At 40.3% G+C, this 20,203-nt stretch overlaps 1 protein-coding gene across 4 annotated transcripts in view; it reads left to right on the top strand.

The window, feature by feature from the left end:
- Positions 1 to 13,715, top strand: part of STK31 (serine/threonine kinase 31) — a 72,705-nt gene extending 58,990 nt beyond the window's left edge. For all 4 annotated transcript variants that reach the window (XM_007505355.3, XM_016426508.2, XM_007505356.3 and 1 more), the window contains exons 23-24: positions 9,353 to 9,421; positions 13,323 to 13,715. In XM_007505355.3, coding sequence (XP_007505417.1) covers positions 9,353 to 9,421; positions 13,323 to 13,544 — 291 coding nt within the window. In that variant the 3' untranslated portion in view covers positions 13,545 to 13,715. The remainder of the gene's footprint in view (positions 1 to 9,352; positions 9,422 to 13,322) is intronic.
- The last annotated feature ends 6,488 nt before the right edge of the window (positions 13,716 to 20,203 follow it).

The raw sequence follows: 20,203 nt of genomic DNA, 5'->3' as shown, positions 1-20,203 counted from the left end.
TGCATTAGAGTGTTCGTTTAGAGTCTCTCCTCTGTCATGTCCCCTCAACTGCTGTAGTCAGGCAGTTGCTTTTCCTCCATGTTTCTACTCCCACAGTTTGTCCACTGCTTATGGATAGTGTTTTTTCTCCTAGATCCCTGCAGATTGTTCAGGGACATTACACCGCCACTAATAGAGAAGTCCATTACGTTCAATTATACCACAGTGTGTTTGTCTCTGTGTACAATGTTCTCCTGGTTCTGCTCCTCTCGCTCTGCATCACTTCCTGGAGGTTGTTCCAGTCTCCATGGAATTCCTCCACTTTATTATTCCTTTCAGCACAATAGTATTCCATCACCAACATATACCAAAATTTGCTCAGCCATTCCCCAATTGATGGGCATCCCCTCGTTTTCCAATTTTTGGCCACCACAAAGAGCACAGCTATGAATAGTCTTGTACAAGTCTTTGTGTCCATTATCTCTTTGGGGTACAAGTACAGCAGTGCTATGGCTGGATCAAAGGGTAGATATTCTTTTATTGCCCTTTGTGCATAGTTCCAAATTGCCCTCCAGAATGGCTGGATCAGTTCACAACTCCACCAGCAATGAATTAATGTCCCTACTTGGCCACATCCCCTCCAGCATTCATTACTTTCCTTTGCTGTTATGTTGGCCAATCTACTAGGTGTGAGGTGATACCTCAGAGTTGTTTTTATTTGCATCTCTCTGATTAAAAGAGATTTAGAGCACTTCTTCATGTGCTTATTAATAGTTTTGATTTCTTTATCTGAGAACTGCCTATCCATGTCCCTTGCCCATTTATCAATTGGGGAATGGCTTGATTCATTTGGAATTTATCTTGGTGTAGGGTGTGAGGTGTTGATCAATTCCTAATCTCTCCCACACTGTCTTCCAATTTTCCCAGCACTTTTTATCAAATAGTGGATTTTTGTCCCAAAACCTGGGATCTTTGGGTTTATCGTATACTGTCTGGCTGAGGTCGCTTGCCCCCAGTCTATTCCACTGATCCTCCTTTCTGTCTCTTAGTACCAAATTGTTTTGATGACTGCTGCTTTGTAATATAGTTTGAGGTCTGGGACTGCAAGGCCCCCCTCATTTGTGTTTTTTTTTTCATTATTTCCCTGGATATCCTTGATCTTTTGTTATTCCAAATGAACTTTGTTATGGTTTTTTCCAAATCAGTAAAGAAATTTTTTGGGAGTTCCATGGGTATGGCACTAAATAGATAAATAAGTTTGGGTAGGATGGTCATTTTTATTATATTGGATCATCCTACCCATGAGCAGTTAATGTTTTTCCAATTGCTCAAGTCTAGTTTTAGTTGTGTGGTGAGTGTTTTGTAGTTGTGTTCATATAGTTCCTGTGTTTGTCTAGGGAGGTAGATTCCTAGGTATTTTATTTTGCCTAAGGTGATTTTGAATGGGATTTCTCTTTCTAGTTTTTGCTGATGAGCTGTGTTGGAGATATATAGAAAAGCTGATGACTTATGTGAGTTTATTTTGTATCCTGCAACTTTGCTAAAGTTGTTGATTATTTCAATTAGCTTTTTGGTTGAATCTCTAGGATTCTTTAAGTAGAGCATCATGTCATCTGCAAAGAGTGATAACTTGGTCTCCTCCTTGCCTATTTTGATGCCTTCAATTCCTTTTTCTTCTCTAATTGCTACTGCTAGTGTTTCTAGTACAATGTCAAATAGTAGAGGTGATAATGGGCATCCTTGTTTCACTCCTGATCTTATTGGGAAGGCTTCTAGTTTATCCCCATTGCAGATGATATTAGCTGATGGTTTTAGATAGATACTGTTTATTATTTTTAGGAATGACCCTTCTATTCCTATGCTTTCTAGTGTTTTTTTTTCTTGTCCAATTCTTTTTTTTTTTTTTAAATATATTTTATTTGATCATTTCCAAGCATTATTCGTTAAAGACATAGATCATTTTCTTTTCCTCCCCCCCCCCCCCACCCCCCATAGCCGACGTGTAAGTCCACTGGGCATTAGATGTTTTCTTGATTTGAACCCATTGCTTTGTTGATAGTATTTGCATTAGAGTGTTCATTTAGAGTCTATCCTCTGTCATGTCCCCTCAACCTCTGTATTCAGGCAGTTGCTTTTTCTCGGTGTTTCCACTCCCATAGTTTATCCTTTGCTTATGAATGGTGTTTTTTTCTCCTGGATCCCTGCAAGTTGTTCAGGGACATTACACCGCCACTAATGGAGAAGTCCATTACGTTCGATTATACCACAGTGTATTAGTCTCTGTGTACAATGTTCTCCTAGTTCTGCTCCTCTCGCTCTGCATCACTTCCTGGAGGTTGTTCCAGTCTCCATGGAACTTCTCCACTTTATTATTCCTTTTAGCACAATAGTATTCCATCACCAACATATACCACAGTTTGTTCAGCCATTCCCCAATTGATGGGCATCCCCTCGTTTTCCAGTTTTGGGCCACCACAAAGAGCGCAGCTATGAATATTTTTGTACAAGTCTTTGTGTCCATTATCTCTTTGGTGTACAGACCCAGCAGTGCTATGGCTGGATCAAAGGGTAGATATTCTTTTGTCGCCCTTTGGGCATAGTTCCAAATTGCCCTCCAGAATGGTTGGATCAGTTCACAACTCCACCAGCAATGAATTAATGTCCCTACTTGGCCACATCCCCTCCAGCATTCATTACTTTCCTTTGCTGTTATGTTGGCCAATCTACTAGGTGTGAGGTGATACCTCAGAGTTGTTTTTATTTGCATCTCTCTGATTATAAGAGATTTAGAGCACTTCTTCATGTGCTTGTTAATAGTTTTGATTTCTTTATCTGAGAACTGCCTATCCATGTCCCTTGCCCATTTATCAATTGGAGAATGGCTTGATTTTTTGTACAATTGATTTAGCTCTTTAGAAATTTGAGTAATTAAACCTTTGTCAGAGGTTTTTATGAATATTTTTCCCCAATTTGTTGTTTTCCTTCTGATTTTAGTTATGTTGGTTTTGTTTGTACAAAAGCCTTTTAATTTGATGTAGTTGAAATTATTTATTTTACATTTTGTGATTCTTTCTATGTCTTGCTTGGTTTTAAAGCCTTTCCCCTCCCAAAGATCTGACATGTATACTATTCTGTGTTTACCCAATTTACTTATGGTTTCCTTCTTTATGTTTAAGTCACTCACCCATTTTGAATTCATCTTGGTGTAGGGTGTGAGGTGTTGATCAATTCCTAGTCTCTCCCACACTGTCTTCCAATTTTCCCAGCAGTTTTTATCGAATAGTGGATTTTTGTCCCAAAAGCTGGGATCTTTGGGTTTATCGTATACTGTCTTGCTGAGGTCGCTTTCCCCCAGTCTATTCCACTGATCTTCCTTTCTATTTCTTAGCCAGTACCAAATTGTTTTGATGACTGCTGCTTTGTAATATAGTTTTAGGTCAGGGACTGCAAGGCCCCCATCATATGTGTTTTTTTTCATTATTTCCCTGGATATCCTTGATCTTTTGTTCTTCCAAATGAACTTTGTTATGGTTTTTTCTAAATCAGTGAAGAAGTATTTTGGTAGTTCAATGGGTATGGCACTAAATAGATAAATAAGTTTGGGTAGGATGGTCATTTTTATTATATTGGCTCGTCCTATCCATGAGCAGTTAATGTTTTTCCATTTGTTCAAGTCTAGTTTTAGTTGTGTGGCGAGTGTTTTGTAGTTGTGTTCATATAGTTCCTGTGTTTGTCTAGGGAGGTAGATTCCTAGGTATTTTATTTTGCCTAAGGTGATTTTGAATGGGATTTCTCTTTCTAGTTTTTGCTGATGAGCTGTGTTGGAGATATATAGAAAAGCTGATGATTTATGTGGGTTTATTTTGTATCCTGCAACTTTGCTAAAGTTGTTGATTATTTCAATTAGCTTTTTGGTTGAATCTCTAGGATTCTTTAAGTAGAGCATCATGTCATCCGCAAAGAGTGATAACTTGGTCTCCTCCTTGCCTATTTTGATGCCTTCAATTCCTTTTTCTTCTCTAATTGCTACTGATAGTGTTTCTAGTACAATGTCAAATAGCAGAGGTGATAATGGGCATCCTTGTTTCACTCCTGATCTTATTGGGAATGCGTCTAGTTTATCCCCATTGCAGATGATGTTTGCTGATGGTTTTAGATAGATACTGTTTATTATTTTTAGGAATGACCCTTCTATTCCTATGCTTTCTAGTGTTTTTAGTAGGAATGGGTGTTGTATTTTATCAAAGGCTTTTTCTGCATCTATTGAGATAATCATGTGGTTCTTGCTGGTTTGCTTGTTGATGTGGTCAATTATGTGGATGGTTTTCCTAATGTTGAACCAGCCCTGCATCCCTGGTATGAATCCTACTTGATCATGGTGAATGACCCTTCTGATCATTTGCTGGAGTCTTTTTGCTAGTATCCTATTTAAGATTTTTGCATCTATATTCATTAGGGAGATTGGTCTATAGTTTTTTTTCTCTGTTTTTGACCTGCCTGGTTTTGGAATCAGTACCATGTTTGTGTCATAAAAGGAACTCCCTCTTTGCTTATTATGTCAAAAAGTTTGTATAGTATTGGGATTAACTGTTCTCTGAATGTTTGATAGAATTCACTGGTGAATCCATCAGGCCCTGGGGATTTTTTCTTAGGAAGTTCTTTGATGGCCTGTTGGATTTCATTTTCTGATATGGGATTATTTAAGAATTCTATTTCTTCTTCTGTTAGTCTAGGCAGTTTGTATTTTTGTATATATTCATCCATATCACTTAAATTGGTATATTTATTGCCATATAATTGGGCAAAGTAATTTTTAATGATTACCTTAATTTCCTCTTCATCAGAGGTGATGTCCCCCTTTTCATCTTTGATGCTGTTCATTTGCTTTTCTTCCTTCCTTTTTTAAATTAGATTGACCAGTACTTTGTCTATTTTGTTTGTTTTTTCAAAGTACCAGCTTCTTGTCTTATTTATTAAATCAATAGTTCTATCACTTTCGATTTTATTAATTTCTCCCTTAATTTTTAGGATTTCTAGTTTGGTTTTCTGCTGGGGGTTTTTAATTTGGTCACTTTCGAGTTTTTTTTATTTGCATTTCCAATTGATTGATCTCTGCTCTCCCTAGTTTGTTAATATAAGCATTCAGGGATATGAATTTACCTCCGATTACCGCTTTGGCTGCATCCCAAAAGGTTTGAAAGGATGTCTCGCCATTGTCATTTTCCTCGATGAAATTATTAATTGTTTCTATGATTTCTTCTCTAACTAAACGATTTTGGAGTATCATATTGCTTAGTTTCCAATTAGTTTTTGATTTGGTTTTCCATGTACCTTTACTGATCATTATTTTTATTGCCTTGTGATCTGATTTATTATTTCTGCTTTTCTGCATTTCTGTGCCATGTTTCTGTGACCTAATGTATGGTCAATCTTTGTGAATGTACCATGTGGTGCTGAGAAGAAGGTGTATTCCTTTTTATCCCTATTTATTTTTCTCTGTTGAAGCTTTCTACACATAATGTAGTTACTCTGGTTGTATTTGACCCCTGATCAGAATTGAAGCCCATTCCCTCATTTCGCATGGAGCCATGGATGCTGCCCATCTGCCAGGGCTTCTTGGAATCCCCGTTCCAATTGAGCTTACCAGGTTTGTTTTTATGGTTTCCTTCCTGCTCCTGCAGGAATAACTATATTGGAATAATTTTCCTTATTTCTTCCTCACAAGTTGCAGTTGCTGCCCAGATCAGGAGGAGGCAAGTGTTAGAATGTATCATGGAGTGATGGGGGATCCCCTTCTCCAGTGAGCCAGTGTGAGAAAGAGCTCTGTGATTGACAGCAGGGGGTCCCTAAGGAGACTGCCTTGAACCATGGACGCTCCAGGAGAGGCCTCCTATGGACTGCCACCTGGTCAGCAAATTGTCTTGAGAGAGAGGAGACAAAGGGACGTTCTAGTCCTGGGCCTGGGCCCTCTGAGGGTGCATAGGCTTGGTGCGGTCAGTCTGGGGGTGGGACATCTGTATGTCACCTTGTGTGTGCCCTCCTCAGAGGACAGCTATTCCCCAGAGTGAAGCCATTCTTCAGGGGGAGGCGGCCCTTCATTTAAAAAGTGCTTGTTAGAGCCACTCATCTGAGAGCTGATTCAGCATTCCTCTTTTGGGCCCCTTGGTCTGATTAATGTGCACATCACAGTTTCCCTTTGGGCCCATGTTCTAATCAGTGTCTGAGTCTGAGAGGTGATGGCGGTACTTGCTTATCAATTTAGTTCTTTTTCTCTTGGCTTCTGCCCTTTGGCTTATTTGCTTCTTTTCCCCCAGAAGGAGGAATTGGCTTCTGCAGTTTGATGAAGCATAATAGGAATGTCCCAGAGAGGCCATCCTTAGTTGGCATTCCCTGTGTTTGGAGGTTCATTGGACCAGTGCTTCCAGAAGCAGAGATTCGAAAGCACTTGGCACCTGTGGGAGTGACAGCCACTTTGTTAGGAACTTGCTCCTTTTCCTTATGATACTCTTAAATGAATAGAGACAGCATTCCTTTAAAAAGAAAGTAACCTAAAACATGCTAAGCCAAACCCCAGCTCCCATTCCCTGCAGATAATGCACGTATGCTAGTGTGAGCTCTGCGTAAGAGGCTGCTTTTGCCCATTTGTCTAGAAAGCGCCACATCTGGATAGAGATAATTTCCCAAGCCCTAGAAATAAGCCCAAGCCGAGTTCTCGTAGGCTATTTGTTGCTTTGTTTTTCAATGTTTTTCAAATGTTTTTCAAATAGGGAGTTCTGGTATTTTCTTTTTCTGCCACAGTTGTTCTGTCTTTAGAGAAGGGAGGAAATAAATGTGAGCCGTTATTCAATTTTAAGTACAGGATTCCCTGCTAACAGTTTTGAAAGAAATATTTAACTTCAAGAATCTGTGATTTTTATCAGTATATGTCCTCCCTATGCAGGTAAGGATGGTATCTAATGACTGAGTAAAGACTGTTTCAGAGCTGCTGTGGTCATCCTGCAGGGGAACTCAGGGATGAGCCTTTCCAGACATAGGATCGGTCTTGAGTGTCAGACACAGTCTACATGCAGCCCTGATGCAGCCTGTTATCAAAAAAAGCCTTTCTTGGTTTCATGAATCCTGTCTGAGCTAAGTCTTAAATGGTGGACTTAGCCCAAGGCCACCCGCAGGGCATAAGATGAGGCAGGAATACGAATCTTTAAAAGGAGGTCATTAAAAGTTAAGGAGAGTGGGGCAACTAGCTGGACTGAGAGCCAGGCCTTATCAAATGGGGCCTCTGACACCACCTAGTTGTGTGACCCTGGGCAAGTCCTTTAACTCCCATTGCATAGCCCTTACCGTTCTTCTGCCTTGGAATCAATACCTAGTAACACCTCTGAAACAAAAGGGAGGAATGAAAGGTTAAGGAGAGGCAGCAGGCTTCCAAGTTGGACACAAGACCTGTCCTTTCAAGAGGTTATTGCTAAAATATGTGTGGATGTCGTTGGGATTCTTCCACATAAGCCCATGACATGATGCTAGATTTTGTTCTTGTGCATGGCGTGACTTCATTGATGTGTTATAGCAGTGTCCTTTCCTCTTGGCTTGTATGTAGGTAGAGAGAACTGCCCACTGATTGGCACAGAACACTCATTCCCCACCTCTCCTGGCAGCTTTAGCTGTGGAGTGACAGGTCCAACCATAGTGGAGAAGCTCTGACTCTGCTGCCCAGCATCTCTGCGGTTCATTCTTCAGCCATGGCAGCCTGGGAGACCATGAAAGATGCCAGACATTCCTCATTCCTTTGTGGCCCATTTTCCTTCTGTGGCTCGAGCTTGTCGGGAGCTCAGAGGAGGCTGCCCCATGGGGCTTCCCTTGCTCTTGCCACAGGAGCAGCTCATCTACCCTTTAGTTCCCATAGTTCTCTGATGACAGCCTTTGTCCCAGGTCTTCTAGGGTTCCTACTTGCTATCTATCAAGCCTCCTCAGGCACCTTTCCATTGGCTTCTTTTCCCTTTGAGAAAGTTTGTCTTGATGTTTTCTGTTTTGTTTTTTACCATGGGACCCCAAAGTTCTTTTCCCTCCTCCCTCCCTCCCAGAGAAGCAAGAGTCCCAGCTTGCAAGGTGTCCGCAGTCCGATGGACCCTGAGCAGATCTGGGCCAGGGTCTTTCAGAATTGGGTTTTCCTTTGTGCTATTATCACATACATTATTCCTTAAGTTTGGCTCATTGTATTCTGCAACAGTTCATAAAGCTGTGTACAAGTTTCTCTCAAATCAACCTTTTTGAAATTTCTTAAGAGCACAAACTTTCCCATTATATGTACATGCCATGATTTGTTTAGACATTCCCATGTTGATGAGTGCCCCATTAGGGTCTGGTCCTCTGCTAAATGAAAGGGGCTTCTAGGAGTACAGTTGGGTGGGTATGTGGATCCTTTTTCTTTCTTGGATCTCTCTGGGCTGTGGGCTCAGTGGTGGTATTGCCAGGTCACTGGGTGTGGTTGGTTGAGTAACTTTTGGGGCAGAGATGCAGAAAGCTTTCCAGGATGGCCGGTTGGATTCACAGTCCCCCTAATAATGGTGGTTAATATGCTGCCTCCTCTCAACCTCCTTCTGCCTGTCACTGTTTGTCTTTTTTCCTTTATTGTCCTTTCCCAGTCTGAGGAATAGGAGATGGGATTTCAGGGTTGCTTTAATTTGTTTTTCTCAAATTATAATAATTTGTAGCACCTTTTGTAGGGTTGTCAATAGCATGGATTTTTTCCTTTGAGAATTATTTCTTCATGTCCTTTGATTTATTATTTGAGAAATGGACTCTTGCTCATAAATATTTGCTTTAGTTCCTTATATAAGTTGGATATTAGGCTTTTATTAGAGAAACTTGCTGCAGAGATTTTTTTGGGAAAGAAGAAAATATTTTATAAAGTCTCACATAACTTTGGAATATGTGATTTTTGAGGAGACAATATATTCATCTCTGCATTTTATTGAACTAAAAATATTTATAGTCCATGGATATATTGGATGAAAAGTCTGGGAAGGTGATGGACAGGGAAGGAAGTCATGCTGAGAGAATGAAGTGGGAATTACCCAGTGTTGTTAACAGTTTTGTAGAAATAAAGGGGTTAAATGTTTATAAGCCAATTGGTGAAATTGGCTTGGTACAGGCTAATCATTTTTAGCACGAATCTGGTTGGAAGATGAATACATTTAAAAGAATCGTTCTCTTTCGTGGTGAACTTAGGGTATAGCTGAAGCCCAGAGCCCCTGGGTTCCTCTGAGCAATCTCTTTGTTCTCTTGACAGCTTTGGAAGCAAAGGTGCTTGAAGCTTGTTTTTGCTATAAAACTTTTTTACTTACTAAAGTTATAACAAATTTTTGTTTATTTACAGCTTTGTGTTCAAAATCAAGAATTTGAGATCAATGAGGAGGGAATTCCAGAAGTAGATAGACTCCATCTGGTATGTAAACTTTTTGTGTTTGGCTGCCTGGGAATTCAGAGATTAATTTTATACTAATGCTCATGTCCGAAGGCTGTTAATGCCTTTAAATGCTTCCTCGAGTTTGGAAAGGGCAATAGCATCTTCACTTATCTGTCAGACTGTATGCCTCAATTTAGTCACCTGGAATGGAACATCTTTCTGAGATGGCAGATAGCACTTTGAGAAGGGGAAGACAATGCTGTCATGAGCTTTCTTTTACCACTCATTAAAGAATTATATTGCATATTTTACTTTTCCCTTTGGTTATGCAATTAATACCTGAAGAAAACACTCTATTACTAATTTTTGTGTGTTTATATTGGCCATTGTCACTTCTGCATTTTTTTATTCATAGGTAGAAGTTATATTTTCAGAATATTGATCTGTAATCAAATATTATTGGTGAGTTCATAGGCAGTAAAGTTTCTTTTTTTTTTTTTTAAACCCTTACCTTCTGTCTTGGAGTCAATACTGTGTATTGGCTCCAAGGCAGAAGAGTGGTAAGGGTAGGCAATGGGGGTCAAGTGACTTGCCCAGGGTCACACAGCTAGGAAGTGGCTGAGGCCGGATTTGAACCTAGGACCTCCCGTCTCTAGGCCTGGCTCTCAATCCACTGAGCTACCCAGCTGCCCCCAGTAAAGTTTCTGAAAGGCTTTGTGTTAGAGACTTTTGCAAAGCAGTGACTACCTTTATTGTGGTGTATATGGTTACATAAACTTTTCATTTTCTCACCAGTGTGTAAATTGACACTATAGTTGCTTGTAATTATTTATTATATTTCTGTAGGCGATTTGCCCACCATCTCTCAGGTGAGAGTTTGGTATTTTTCTTAAAATATAAGACCAAAAGCCATTTCCCAATAAATAAGTGATCAAAAAATGTGAACAAAACAGTTCTCAAGAGAATTGCAGCTATTGAACAGCCATAGGAAGAAATGCTTTAAAACCTTAATAAGGGGAATTTGAGTGAAAATCTCTCTGATCTTTTACGTTACACTCACCAAACTGGCAATGAGGCTGCTGGCAGTTTGGTGATATAAAGATAAACTCTTTGAGAATTATATAGAGCTAACCAAGATTAGAAGGGAAACAATAAATAGGGAAAAAATTTTTATAACAAGCATCTCTGATATAGGTCTAATTTCTCAACTCTATAAAGAACTAAGTCAAATTTATAAGACTATAAGCCAATCCTCAACTGACAAATGGTTAAAGGATATGAACAAGCAATTTTCAGAAGAAGAAATCAAAGCCATCAATAATCATATGAAAAAATGTTCTAAATCCCTCTTGATTAAAGAAATGCAAATTAAAACAACTCTGAGGTACCACCTCATACCTATTGGATTGGCCAATATGGCAGTAAAGCAAAATGGTAAATGTTGGAGGGAATGTGGCAAAATTGATACATTAATGCATTGTTGGTGGAGTTGTGAACTGATGCAACCACTCTGGAGGGTAATCTGGAACTTTACTGAAAGGGCTATAAAACTGTGTATCCTTTGATCCTCAATACCACCACTGAAAAAAAATATAGCTGCTCTTTTTGTGGTGACAGAGAATTGGGAATTATAGAGAGTCTGGTTTCTTAAAGTATTCTCTTAGTTTGTTGTTTGCTATGGCACTAATACTCTTTGTTGTTCTTATTGCCATCATCTCAACACTGATCCATATCATCACCCATTTTACCAGCATTCTAACTCCAAATCCCTTCCTCTTTTTTAACCTCTTACTTTCTGTCCTAGCAACAACTCTTAAGATAGAAAGGCAAGGGCTGGGCAATTGAGGTTAAGTAACTTGCCCAGGGTCACACGGCTAGGAAGTGTCTGAGGCCATATTGGATCTCAGGACCAACCATTTCCAGGCCTGGCTCTCTACCTACTGAGCCACCTAACTGCCCCCCAAACTCCTTTATCCTTTCTTTGTTTCATCCTGCTGCAAGAACCCCTCATTGCTTTTGAGGCTCACTTGAGTGCCATCTTTTGCATGAGGCTTGCCTGATCTCCCATGTCCAGCCATCACATTATATATGCATTGGGAGATGGGGTTGAGAAAGGAGATCTTTGAAGAAGGTAGGGCAATGTCCTGGAAAACATGTTAATTCTGAAGAGTTTGGGGAAAAGTGATGTGCATTTGATGACATGCCTTCCCAAGGAAGAGGTGATGGAATGATGATGGTAAAAGAAATCTCCAGAAGTAGCATAATCAGAGTCATCAGGAAGTGTGGCAGGGGTATTACTTGAGAGAATATTGAGCAAGGAAGGAAGTTTTTTCATAATAGAATAAGGGCTTCTGAAATGGTTAATGAAATGGATCAGCAGAAAGGCAGAGACTAGTAGATCGATTCTGGAGAGGGGAGAATTAGGAGCTCTCTGATTCTTTCCAAGTTAGAAAGTACCCTTCCCTTCCTTCTCCACCCTCCAAAACTCTCTTGCCTCTACGACCTCACATATTTATTGTATTTTAACTCATATAATTATGTCTCTATATGTCTTGATCACTGCCCCCCTCCCCCCACTAGACTTGTAAGTTCTTGAGAGCAAAGGAATTTGGGTCCCCAGGACAGTGCCTTGTCCATAGTGCTTAAAGTATTCAGAGTTAATTGGATGAAATCTAGTGTCCAGTTGCAGTTAGAGCTGATTCTTTTTTCTTTTATTCACTTCACCAATTATGCAAGTGATTATGTCAGACCCGGGGATTGCAGAAATGCAAAGGGCCTGGAAAGAATAAAGCAAAGGTGAAAAGTAGAAGTCCGTTAACATTTATGTCTAGGACCAACTTTTTTCCTCGTCTCTGGCAGTAGAGCCATTAAGTTTGGACTCTTGACACCTCAGTCCCCAATGTACTGTATGAAGAAGTAACCAGAGCATATGAAATGATGGAAGGAACAGCTAAGCCTGAATGGGCAAACACAAACGAAATGTCTTAGAGGAGACAGAATTTTGAGGAAATTGTGGGATTAATTTTCAAAGTAACTTTCCTTCTTTTAGATACTGAATGATTTGGAAGGAAACACATAGATTTTTGCCAGTGAAAAGCAGTTTAGGGAGTTCAGTAACTAATGAAGAGTATGCTCATGCCTTCATTTCTTTAAAATTGTGGAGGATTATCCCTCTGCACTTGAGATGGGCTTGATGAAAGCATGAGGAAGGTACCATCAGCAGTTTGGGGAATTTTATACTGCAGAATCTGGCTTCATTGACTTGCAGTTGATTAAGAGGTACAAGGAACACAATATTCTACTGTTTGATTTAAAAAATCCTCATCTTCCATCATAGAATCTAATACTGTGTGTTGGTTCCAAGGCAGAAGACTGGCAAAGGCTAGGTAGGGCCTTGGGGGTTAGTGACTTGCCCAATCACATAACTAGAAAGTGTGTGACCCAGGTTCCCCTGACTCCAGCCCTGGTGCTCTACCCACTGTTCTATCCAGCTGCCCTGTTCATGAGATTATTTTGAGAAACTCCCAAAGTAGGATGAGGAAAGTGGTAAATGAAATGAGACATCAATATAGAAACATTTGAATGCCAGATTATCTGTCACCTTGAAGGATTTGTTTGTTGTTTGTTTAAAGGAGAGGGGAAAAAGGTATATGGGGAGTTTAAGGGATGGTGGGAGGAGGGTGAGAGGAGTAATTGATGTGAAATTTTGTTTGACTCAAGTTGTTCAGTAGCAAATTTTTACCTCTTTTAAAAAGTCTGTTTTTATTTTGGATCATGAATGTACTTGATGGATGTGTCTGTGGCATAAGTGTAAATAATATATCTAGAGTTCTGTGAGCTTTACAAAAATATTTAGGGGAAAAGTGGGTCACTGATAAGTGTGGTTTCATGGCTCTTCTAGTTGGTGCTCCCCTTATTTACTACTCTCTCTTGTTTTCAGGATGATGATGTCAAGACTCTGCTGTCCAGTTTAATCTACTGTAGAAATTCAATGACTGCTGAGCAGGTCTTGAATGCTGAGTGCTTCTTACTACCCAAGATAACATTAATTGCATACCCAGAAAAAAATTCTGAATGTGAAGAGAAGGGAGTGTTTGAGGAAGGGAACTTGGACATATATGATGAAAAGTCAAGAAATAGTGAAGACAATTTTGACCAGTAAAACAGTTTTTCCTTTTGCTTCTCAGAGTTTACTTTTTTCATTTGTTTAGTTTGAATTAAAGGAACTAAAAAAAGTTCATTATTATACATACATTCTGGAAGGGTGTAGAACAAGTTTTCTTATTTTCCATGTATTTGAATATAAAAATAAAAGATGTTTGGATAAATAGAATACTGTTTTGTATGATTTGGATATTTTCTTCCATTTGGAATTGAGACATTTAAAACTACATTATTGCTTTTGAGAATTGAGCCATCAAAATAGGAACTTGCAGCCATTGAAAAGGGGTTGGATTTTCAGAGAAAACATCCTGACCAAGTTTTAAAATTTCTCCAAGGTATTATACTTTTTCTTTGGGTAATGACTAATGATACATTCTATAGTGCTTTCCTCATCCAGTTTTGGAGCATTACCACAAAGGTTAGGCAAGGGGAGATGACCAGCAGGCAGTTGGAGATGGAAGATTAAGGCTCAGGAAAGAAACAAGGGCTAGATTTACAGTCCTGGGAATCACTTGCATATAGAGATGATAGTTGAATCCACTGGACCAGATATTACCATGAGAACATGTGTGGAGAAAGATAAGAAAAGGGCTTAGGTGAGAGCCCTGGAGGACACCCAAACAAAGAGGTTGAGAAACAGATGATCTTCTTGCAAAGTAGACTGAGGAGAGTTAGGGAGAAAGAGAACCACCACAGATCAGGAGAGAGAATCCAAAAAGAAGGAATGGTCCATTATTCTACAAGTCTCTCTCAAATGACTCCAATGTGCCAGTTATTGTGCAAGGCATGGAGGACAGAAGTTAAATAATCCCTGCCCTCAGGGAGTTTATGTTCTAATGAGAAAGCAATTCTGTGCACATGTAAGTTAATGCAAACTGCATGCAAGGTAATTTTGGGAGGTGAGGAGGAACTAGCATTTGGGAGAACAGTGTCCTTCCAGTTATGTCTGACTCTGTGACTTCATTTGGGGTTTTCTTGGACGAGGTCATGGAATGGTTGGCTATTTCCTTCTCCAGTTCTTTTTTAGATGGAGAAACTAAGGCAAACAGGGTGAAGTGACTTGCCTAGGGTCACATAGCTAGGAAGTGTCTGAGGCTGAACTTGAACTCAGGAAGGTGAATTTTCCTTAACTACTTGCTTATGGTTACCTCAGATTTATTTTTATTCTTTTTTTACTTAACTGTATATACTTAGATAAATATTTTTTCTTTCACTGTGAGAAATATGTTCTTTAGCAGGTGACATTTGGTCTTGAACTTCAGGAAAGTCAGAGATTCTGAGGTTCAGGTGAGAAGGAGAAGATTCCAAGCATGGGAGGTAGCCGGTCTATGCAGAGGAAGTGGGTGGATTGGCACATGGGAAGGCCATTCTTTGACTTTCTTACTTCCCTCCCCCCCTTCTTTCCTTCTCCCCATGGTCTCTCTGACTCTGTCTATCTCTCTGTCTCTGTGTCTTCCCTCTAAATCTTGTGGGCTGTAAAGAATGTCTGATCTACCATACTTTGTCACTGCCACCACTTGCAGTCCTCCATTGGAAAGAAAATGGGATTTGTTACTAGTAGATCCACATTGTTGAGCTTAATCTATTCCGAAAGAATCAAACCTTTGGAAAACTTCAGGCCAGCTAAGAAAATGAGCTCATTCCTATGGAGTCTCCATAACTGCTCAGAGGTATGGTGTGCATCACTCTTTCGACATTTATCTGCTTTCCCTTAAATGCCATGATTCATTTTTATCTGTTAATAGCTTCATCACAGCTGCCAATTAGGAAATGCAAATTGCACTAGCTGGGGAGGATGCAAATGTAATTCAGGAGATGATAATCTTGCCTCAGTCATGGACAGCATTTGTCTTAGTGATTGATTGAGTGACCATGCAAAGGAATTTGGGCATCTTGCTTCTCATTCTTTTTAGGCAAGTTCTGGGCCCAACACACTGTCTATTTGTAATCCCTGGCAGGTCAATAAGCTCTGTGCCAAGTACTGGGGATACCCAGAATGCCAGATGACAGTCCCTGTCCTCAAGTTGCTCACAGTCTAAGGGGGGAGACGACATGCAAACAACCAGATAGAATATCTTCCAGTTGTGTCTGACTCTGTGACTTCATTTGGGGTTTTCTTGGACGAGGTCATGGAATGGTTGGCTATTTCCTTCTCCAGTTCTTTTTTAGATGGAGGAACTGAGGCAAACAGGGTGAATAGATAAGCAGCAGAAGGCAGCCACTCGAGTTAAGGGGAATCAGGAAAGGCTTCTTGCAAAATGTAAGAATTTTTCTGGGATTTGAAGGAAGCCAGAGTGAGGGAGATGGGTAAGGGTCCTTTGGGGGAATCGTAAACTTGTATTCATCCTAACCCTATTTCTCTGATTTAGAATGGGCATTCTTAATCTGGGGTCAGTGAACTGTGAGGAAAAAAAAGTGTTTGAAAATCTTATCTTCCATCTTAGAATCATTAATATGTATTGGTTCCAAGGTAGAAGAGTGGGAGAGGTTAGGCAGTGGGGGTTAAGTGACTTGTCCAGGGTCATTCAGATTAGGAAGTATATGTGGTTAGATTTGAACCCAGAACTCTCCATTTCCAGGCCTGACTCTCAACCCACTGAGCTACCCAGCTGCACCTGAAAAAAATACTTCAATAACTATTTCAATTTTTAAAAAAATAAATCATATTTCATACATTTCAGAATATTATTCTGAGAAAGGCTCACGTGCTGTGGGGGAACCAGCCCTCACAGGGTTGGGTCCTTGGTAGGATGGCAGCATTGGTGTAAAGAAGAAGATAAGAGACAGTTAAAGTTTCACCTGTAGTCTGGCATCATAGAAACTGCTCTGCTTTGGCTCAGGCTGATTTTATTTTTATACCCTCAATGATTACACATATAGTTGGCACACAGTTTCATTTTCAACATATATGCTTCCTTACAGGTAATGGAATAGCTCATACATTGCTTTTAACAAATCGTTTGACGTTTTATAATTATCCTATATTCTTTGATTTCCATAGATTCTAACAACAAACACAAAGCTTTAAAAAAGATATATGTGTACTTGTCACAGGGTATGCTTAACTAGAGGTCACTTTCTCATTAACCTGTGAGGTACCTAGACATGCAGTTCAGCTAAGAACAATTATTCGTTACACTAACCAAATACATAATCACTGAGAAGACAACTCTATGCCCTAATGTGTGTGGGCTTGGGACCGGTCCCAGTCCAACTGTACCTGCTGCTTCCTCACTCAGCCACGGCCACAGGACTTTAAGGCAGGTCAAGTAAAATAACAAAATAGCAGACAATGGGTGATGTCTTGTTCAGGAATTTGATTCAAGTGAGACAGAATTGTGCCCAGTCATCAGCCTCACTCGCTCTTCTAGTCATTGAAGTCTAATGGCAAAACAAAGTCAAGATGACTGGTGATGGCTCAGGCTGCAGTGGATGACGTTGGATTCTTTATTGTCAAGCTCTAAGCATTCCATAGGGTTTTCTTCAGTTGTCGTCATGGCTGTTGGAACAAATTGTTCTTTCTCATCCTCCCATTGGGGGGGGGGCAGTCTTCACATGCTTGGGGATGACATCCTCCTAAGTCACTGATGGATTTGAGGTCTGTCTGTTACCCTCAGCCTGATGTAGCCCATCTACCAGAATCATTTTACCAGGGTGCAGCCACTGCCCAGGCTACAGTTTTTTGCAGCTGTAGGTGAGAGCTGGTTGTCAGGTGGACATTAAAAATCCCCCGATGAATTTTTGGACTGAAATGGAAGGGTGCCACTCATTGTTCCAGTCTGAGAACCAAGCCCTTAAACCAGAGGTGAGACCTAGTAAGACTTTTATAAACCGATGCACAACGGAGTGAGCAGAACCAGGAGAATCATTTGTACGACAGCCACAACATTATGAAGAAACAATTCAAAAGACCTGAGACCTCTGATCAATGGAATGGCCAACCAGGATTCCAGATGCCAGAGCTTGGTGTCCACCTCCTGTCCAATTGTGGACCCAAAATGCTGAATGAAACACAGATTTGGAACATGGTCAATGTGGGATTTTATAGCTTGTGCTACTCTTTCCTTCCCATTCCTCCCTCCCAGTGGTGGAGGTGGTGGTAGAGTAGAGGATGGAGAAGCAGCCAAAAAATTAAAAGAGGATCATTGGAGTATTTAAAAAAACATAAACAAGAGAGCAGAAGGAAGGCTAGAAAGTAACAAACAGGACAACTTTGAAAACTACATGTTTATTGTATATTTTAAAAGGCAAGCAAACCATCTGCAGTTTTAGGTATGATCTTTTCCTGTCCTCCTCTTCATGGAAATGCCCATGTAGAATTAAAATAGATTTAAAAATGTAAAAAAAAAAAAGTCTGGGCTATTGTTTTAGGGAGAAGCTCAAGGACGTTAAAAAAAAAAGAAATAGGCAATTTCTGAAAGGGAATCATTTACTCAATTCTGGATCCAGTTCATTGTCTATGTTTTGCTGTCTTTTGGAGATTATTTGTATGTCTATCTATCTATCTATATCTATCTATCTATCTATCTATCTATCTATCTATCTATCTATCTATCTATCTATCTATCTATCTGTCTGTCTGTCTGTCTGTCTGTCTGTCTGTCTGTCTGTCTGTCTGTCTGTCTGTCTGTCTGTCTGTCTGTCCATCCTATCTATCTATCTATCTATCTATCTATCTATCTATCTATCTATCTATCTATTCATCCATCCATCCATCCATCCATCCATCCCTTGTGCTTTATCCACTATACCATTTAAATTGCCATACAGACACACACACAACTTGGAGTCAGGATGACCTGAGCTAAAATCCTGCCTCAGAGACCAGTTGTGTGACTGTGGACAAGTCACCTAACTTTTTTTTCCCCCAGAATTCCTCAACTGTAAAATGTTAGTAATAATAGCACCTACTTCACAGAGTGGTTGTAAGCATCCAATGAGTTTTGTAAATCTTTTTTTTTTTAACCCTTACCTTCCGTCTTGGAGTCAATACTGTGTATTGGTTCCAAGGCAGAAGAGCAGTAAGGGCTAAGCAATGAGGTTTAAGTGACTTGCCCTGGGTCACACAGCTGGGAAGTGTCTAAGGCCAGATTTGAACCTAGGACCTCCCATCTCTAGGCCTGGCTCTCAATCCACAGAGCTACCCAGCTGCCCCTCCCTTTGTAAATCTTAAAGGGCTATGTAAATGATAGAATAGCTCTTTGTTATTATTATTACCATATTGCTTGACCATCTACCTGCCTGTGGTAGCCTTGGACAATAGGCATTCTGCCTCCATTTTGTTTTTCTTAGGTGATTTGTTACATTAAATTCTTTTTATCTCATTTAGGAGCTTGGGCTATGTTGTAGACATGGATATAATCATCACATCATTGGTTTCTGCCAATAGAAACCAGACCCTTGAACAAGTTGGTAGTGTGTCTATACAGATAGACAATTTGAGAATGGCTCCCCTGTCAATGGTGAGTTATTTCCTGTCTGTTAATTCCGATCCCTACTTTGTAGTCACTGCTTCCCAATTTTTTCTTCAAATGGAGCATTTACAATGTAGAGGCACAAAGGCTTCTGGGTGGTCAGCAAATCTTTGGCCTTTCACTGATTCCCTACTCGACATATCTTTTCTAATATATTCCCTCCATTCCTGCATGGACCTATCTTTGCAGAGAAGTTTCTGGGCTTCAGGAATACATGTGGCTTTAACTTGGAGTTTATAAAAGAATTTCTTTATCTCTTCTTCCCTCCGTAAATAAGATGTAAATAAGCCACAAGTATTTTCAGGCGCTTAAAAAAAAGATTCTATCATGACCCAAGATCAGCAAGTATCCTAGGAAAGGCATTTTCTTGATGCTGGACCAAAACAAGGTCTTTACTCTCTGAAAGGAGGTATGTTCTTCTTGGGGAGGCAGTATGGGCATAGAGGAGGGTAATAGGGGACTGATGGACTCATCAATCTCCTTAGAGGGGAAGAGGATGAGAAGACTACCCCAGCCCCACAGACTTTTGGACTGGGGGTGGAAGTATCTCACTCCCTGGTTCTAGTCTTGAGGACCAAATGATGAGGAGTTAGAGTGTAGATTGTATAGCCAAACTAAGTTGTATTCAAAAGCCCCAAAGCAGGGGGCAGCTAGGTGACTCAGCTGATAGGGAGACAGAGGTTCTGGGTTTAAATATGATCTCAGACACTTCCTAGCTGTGTGACCCTGGGCAAATCATTTAACCCCCATTGCCTAGTCCTTGCTGCTCTTCTGCCTTAGACCTAATACACAGTGCTGATTCTAAGACAGAAGATAAGGATTAAAAAAAAAAAAAGACCCAAAGCCTGGGTGAGTTTCTTGCATCTAATACTTTCCAGACTGGCTGGCATTGCTTACAGATGAATTGCTATAGACCTCCAGGTATGGGTGGTCTTGGATCCATTCTCACCTAGAGCTGGCACAAGACTCTGCTTTGCTTTGGTTTTGGCTATGTCTATTCCTTCTTCTTTTCGGAGAAGGAGTGACAGTAGAGTGAGCCTGGGAGGTGGAATCCATGCTGAGATTTGCAGGAAGCCTGCTGATGAGCGACTGCTGAGATGGGTGTTCCTTTCCCCACTAGCCATGCTGCATTCAAGAGGGATGTGGAAATTGTGTTTGGTGTGAGCCCGCTCTTCTCAGGAAC

Source organism: Monodelphis domestica, chromosome 5, assembly GCF_027887165.1.
Source record: "Monodelphis domestica isolate mMonDom1 chromosome 5, mMonDom1.pri, whole genome shotgun sequence".
Lineage (NCBI taxonomy): Eukaryota > Metazoa > Chordata > Mammalia > Didelphimorphia > Didelphidae > Monodelphis > Monodelphis domestica.
Note: the sequence above shows the minus strand (reverse complement) of the source record. Positions and strands in the feature narration are given on the sequence as shown.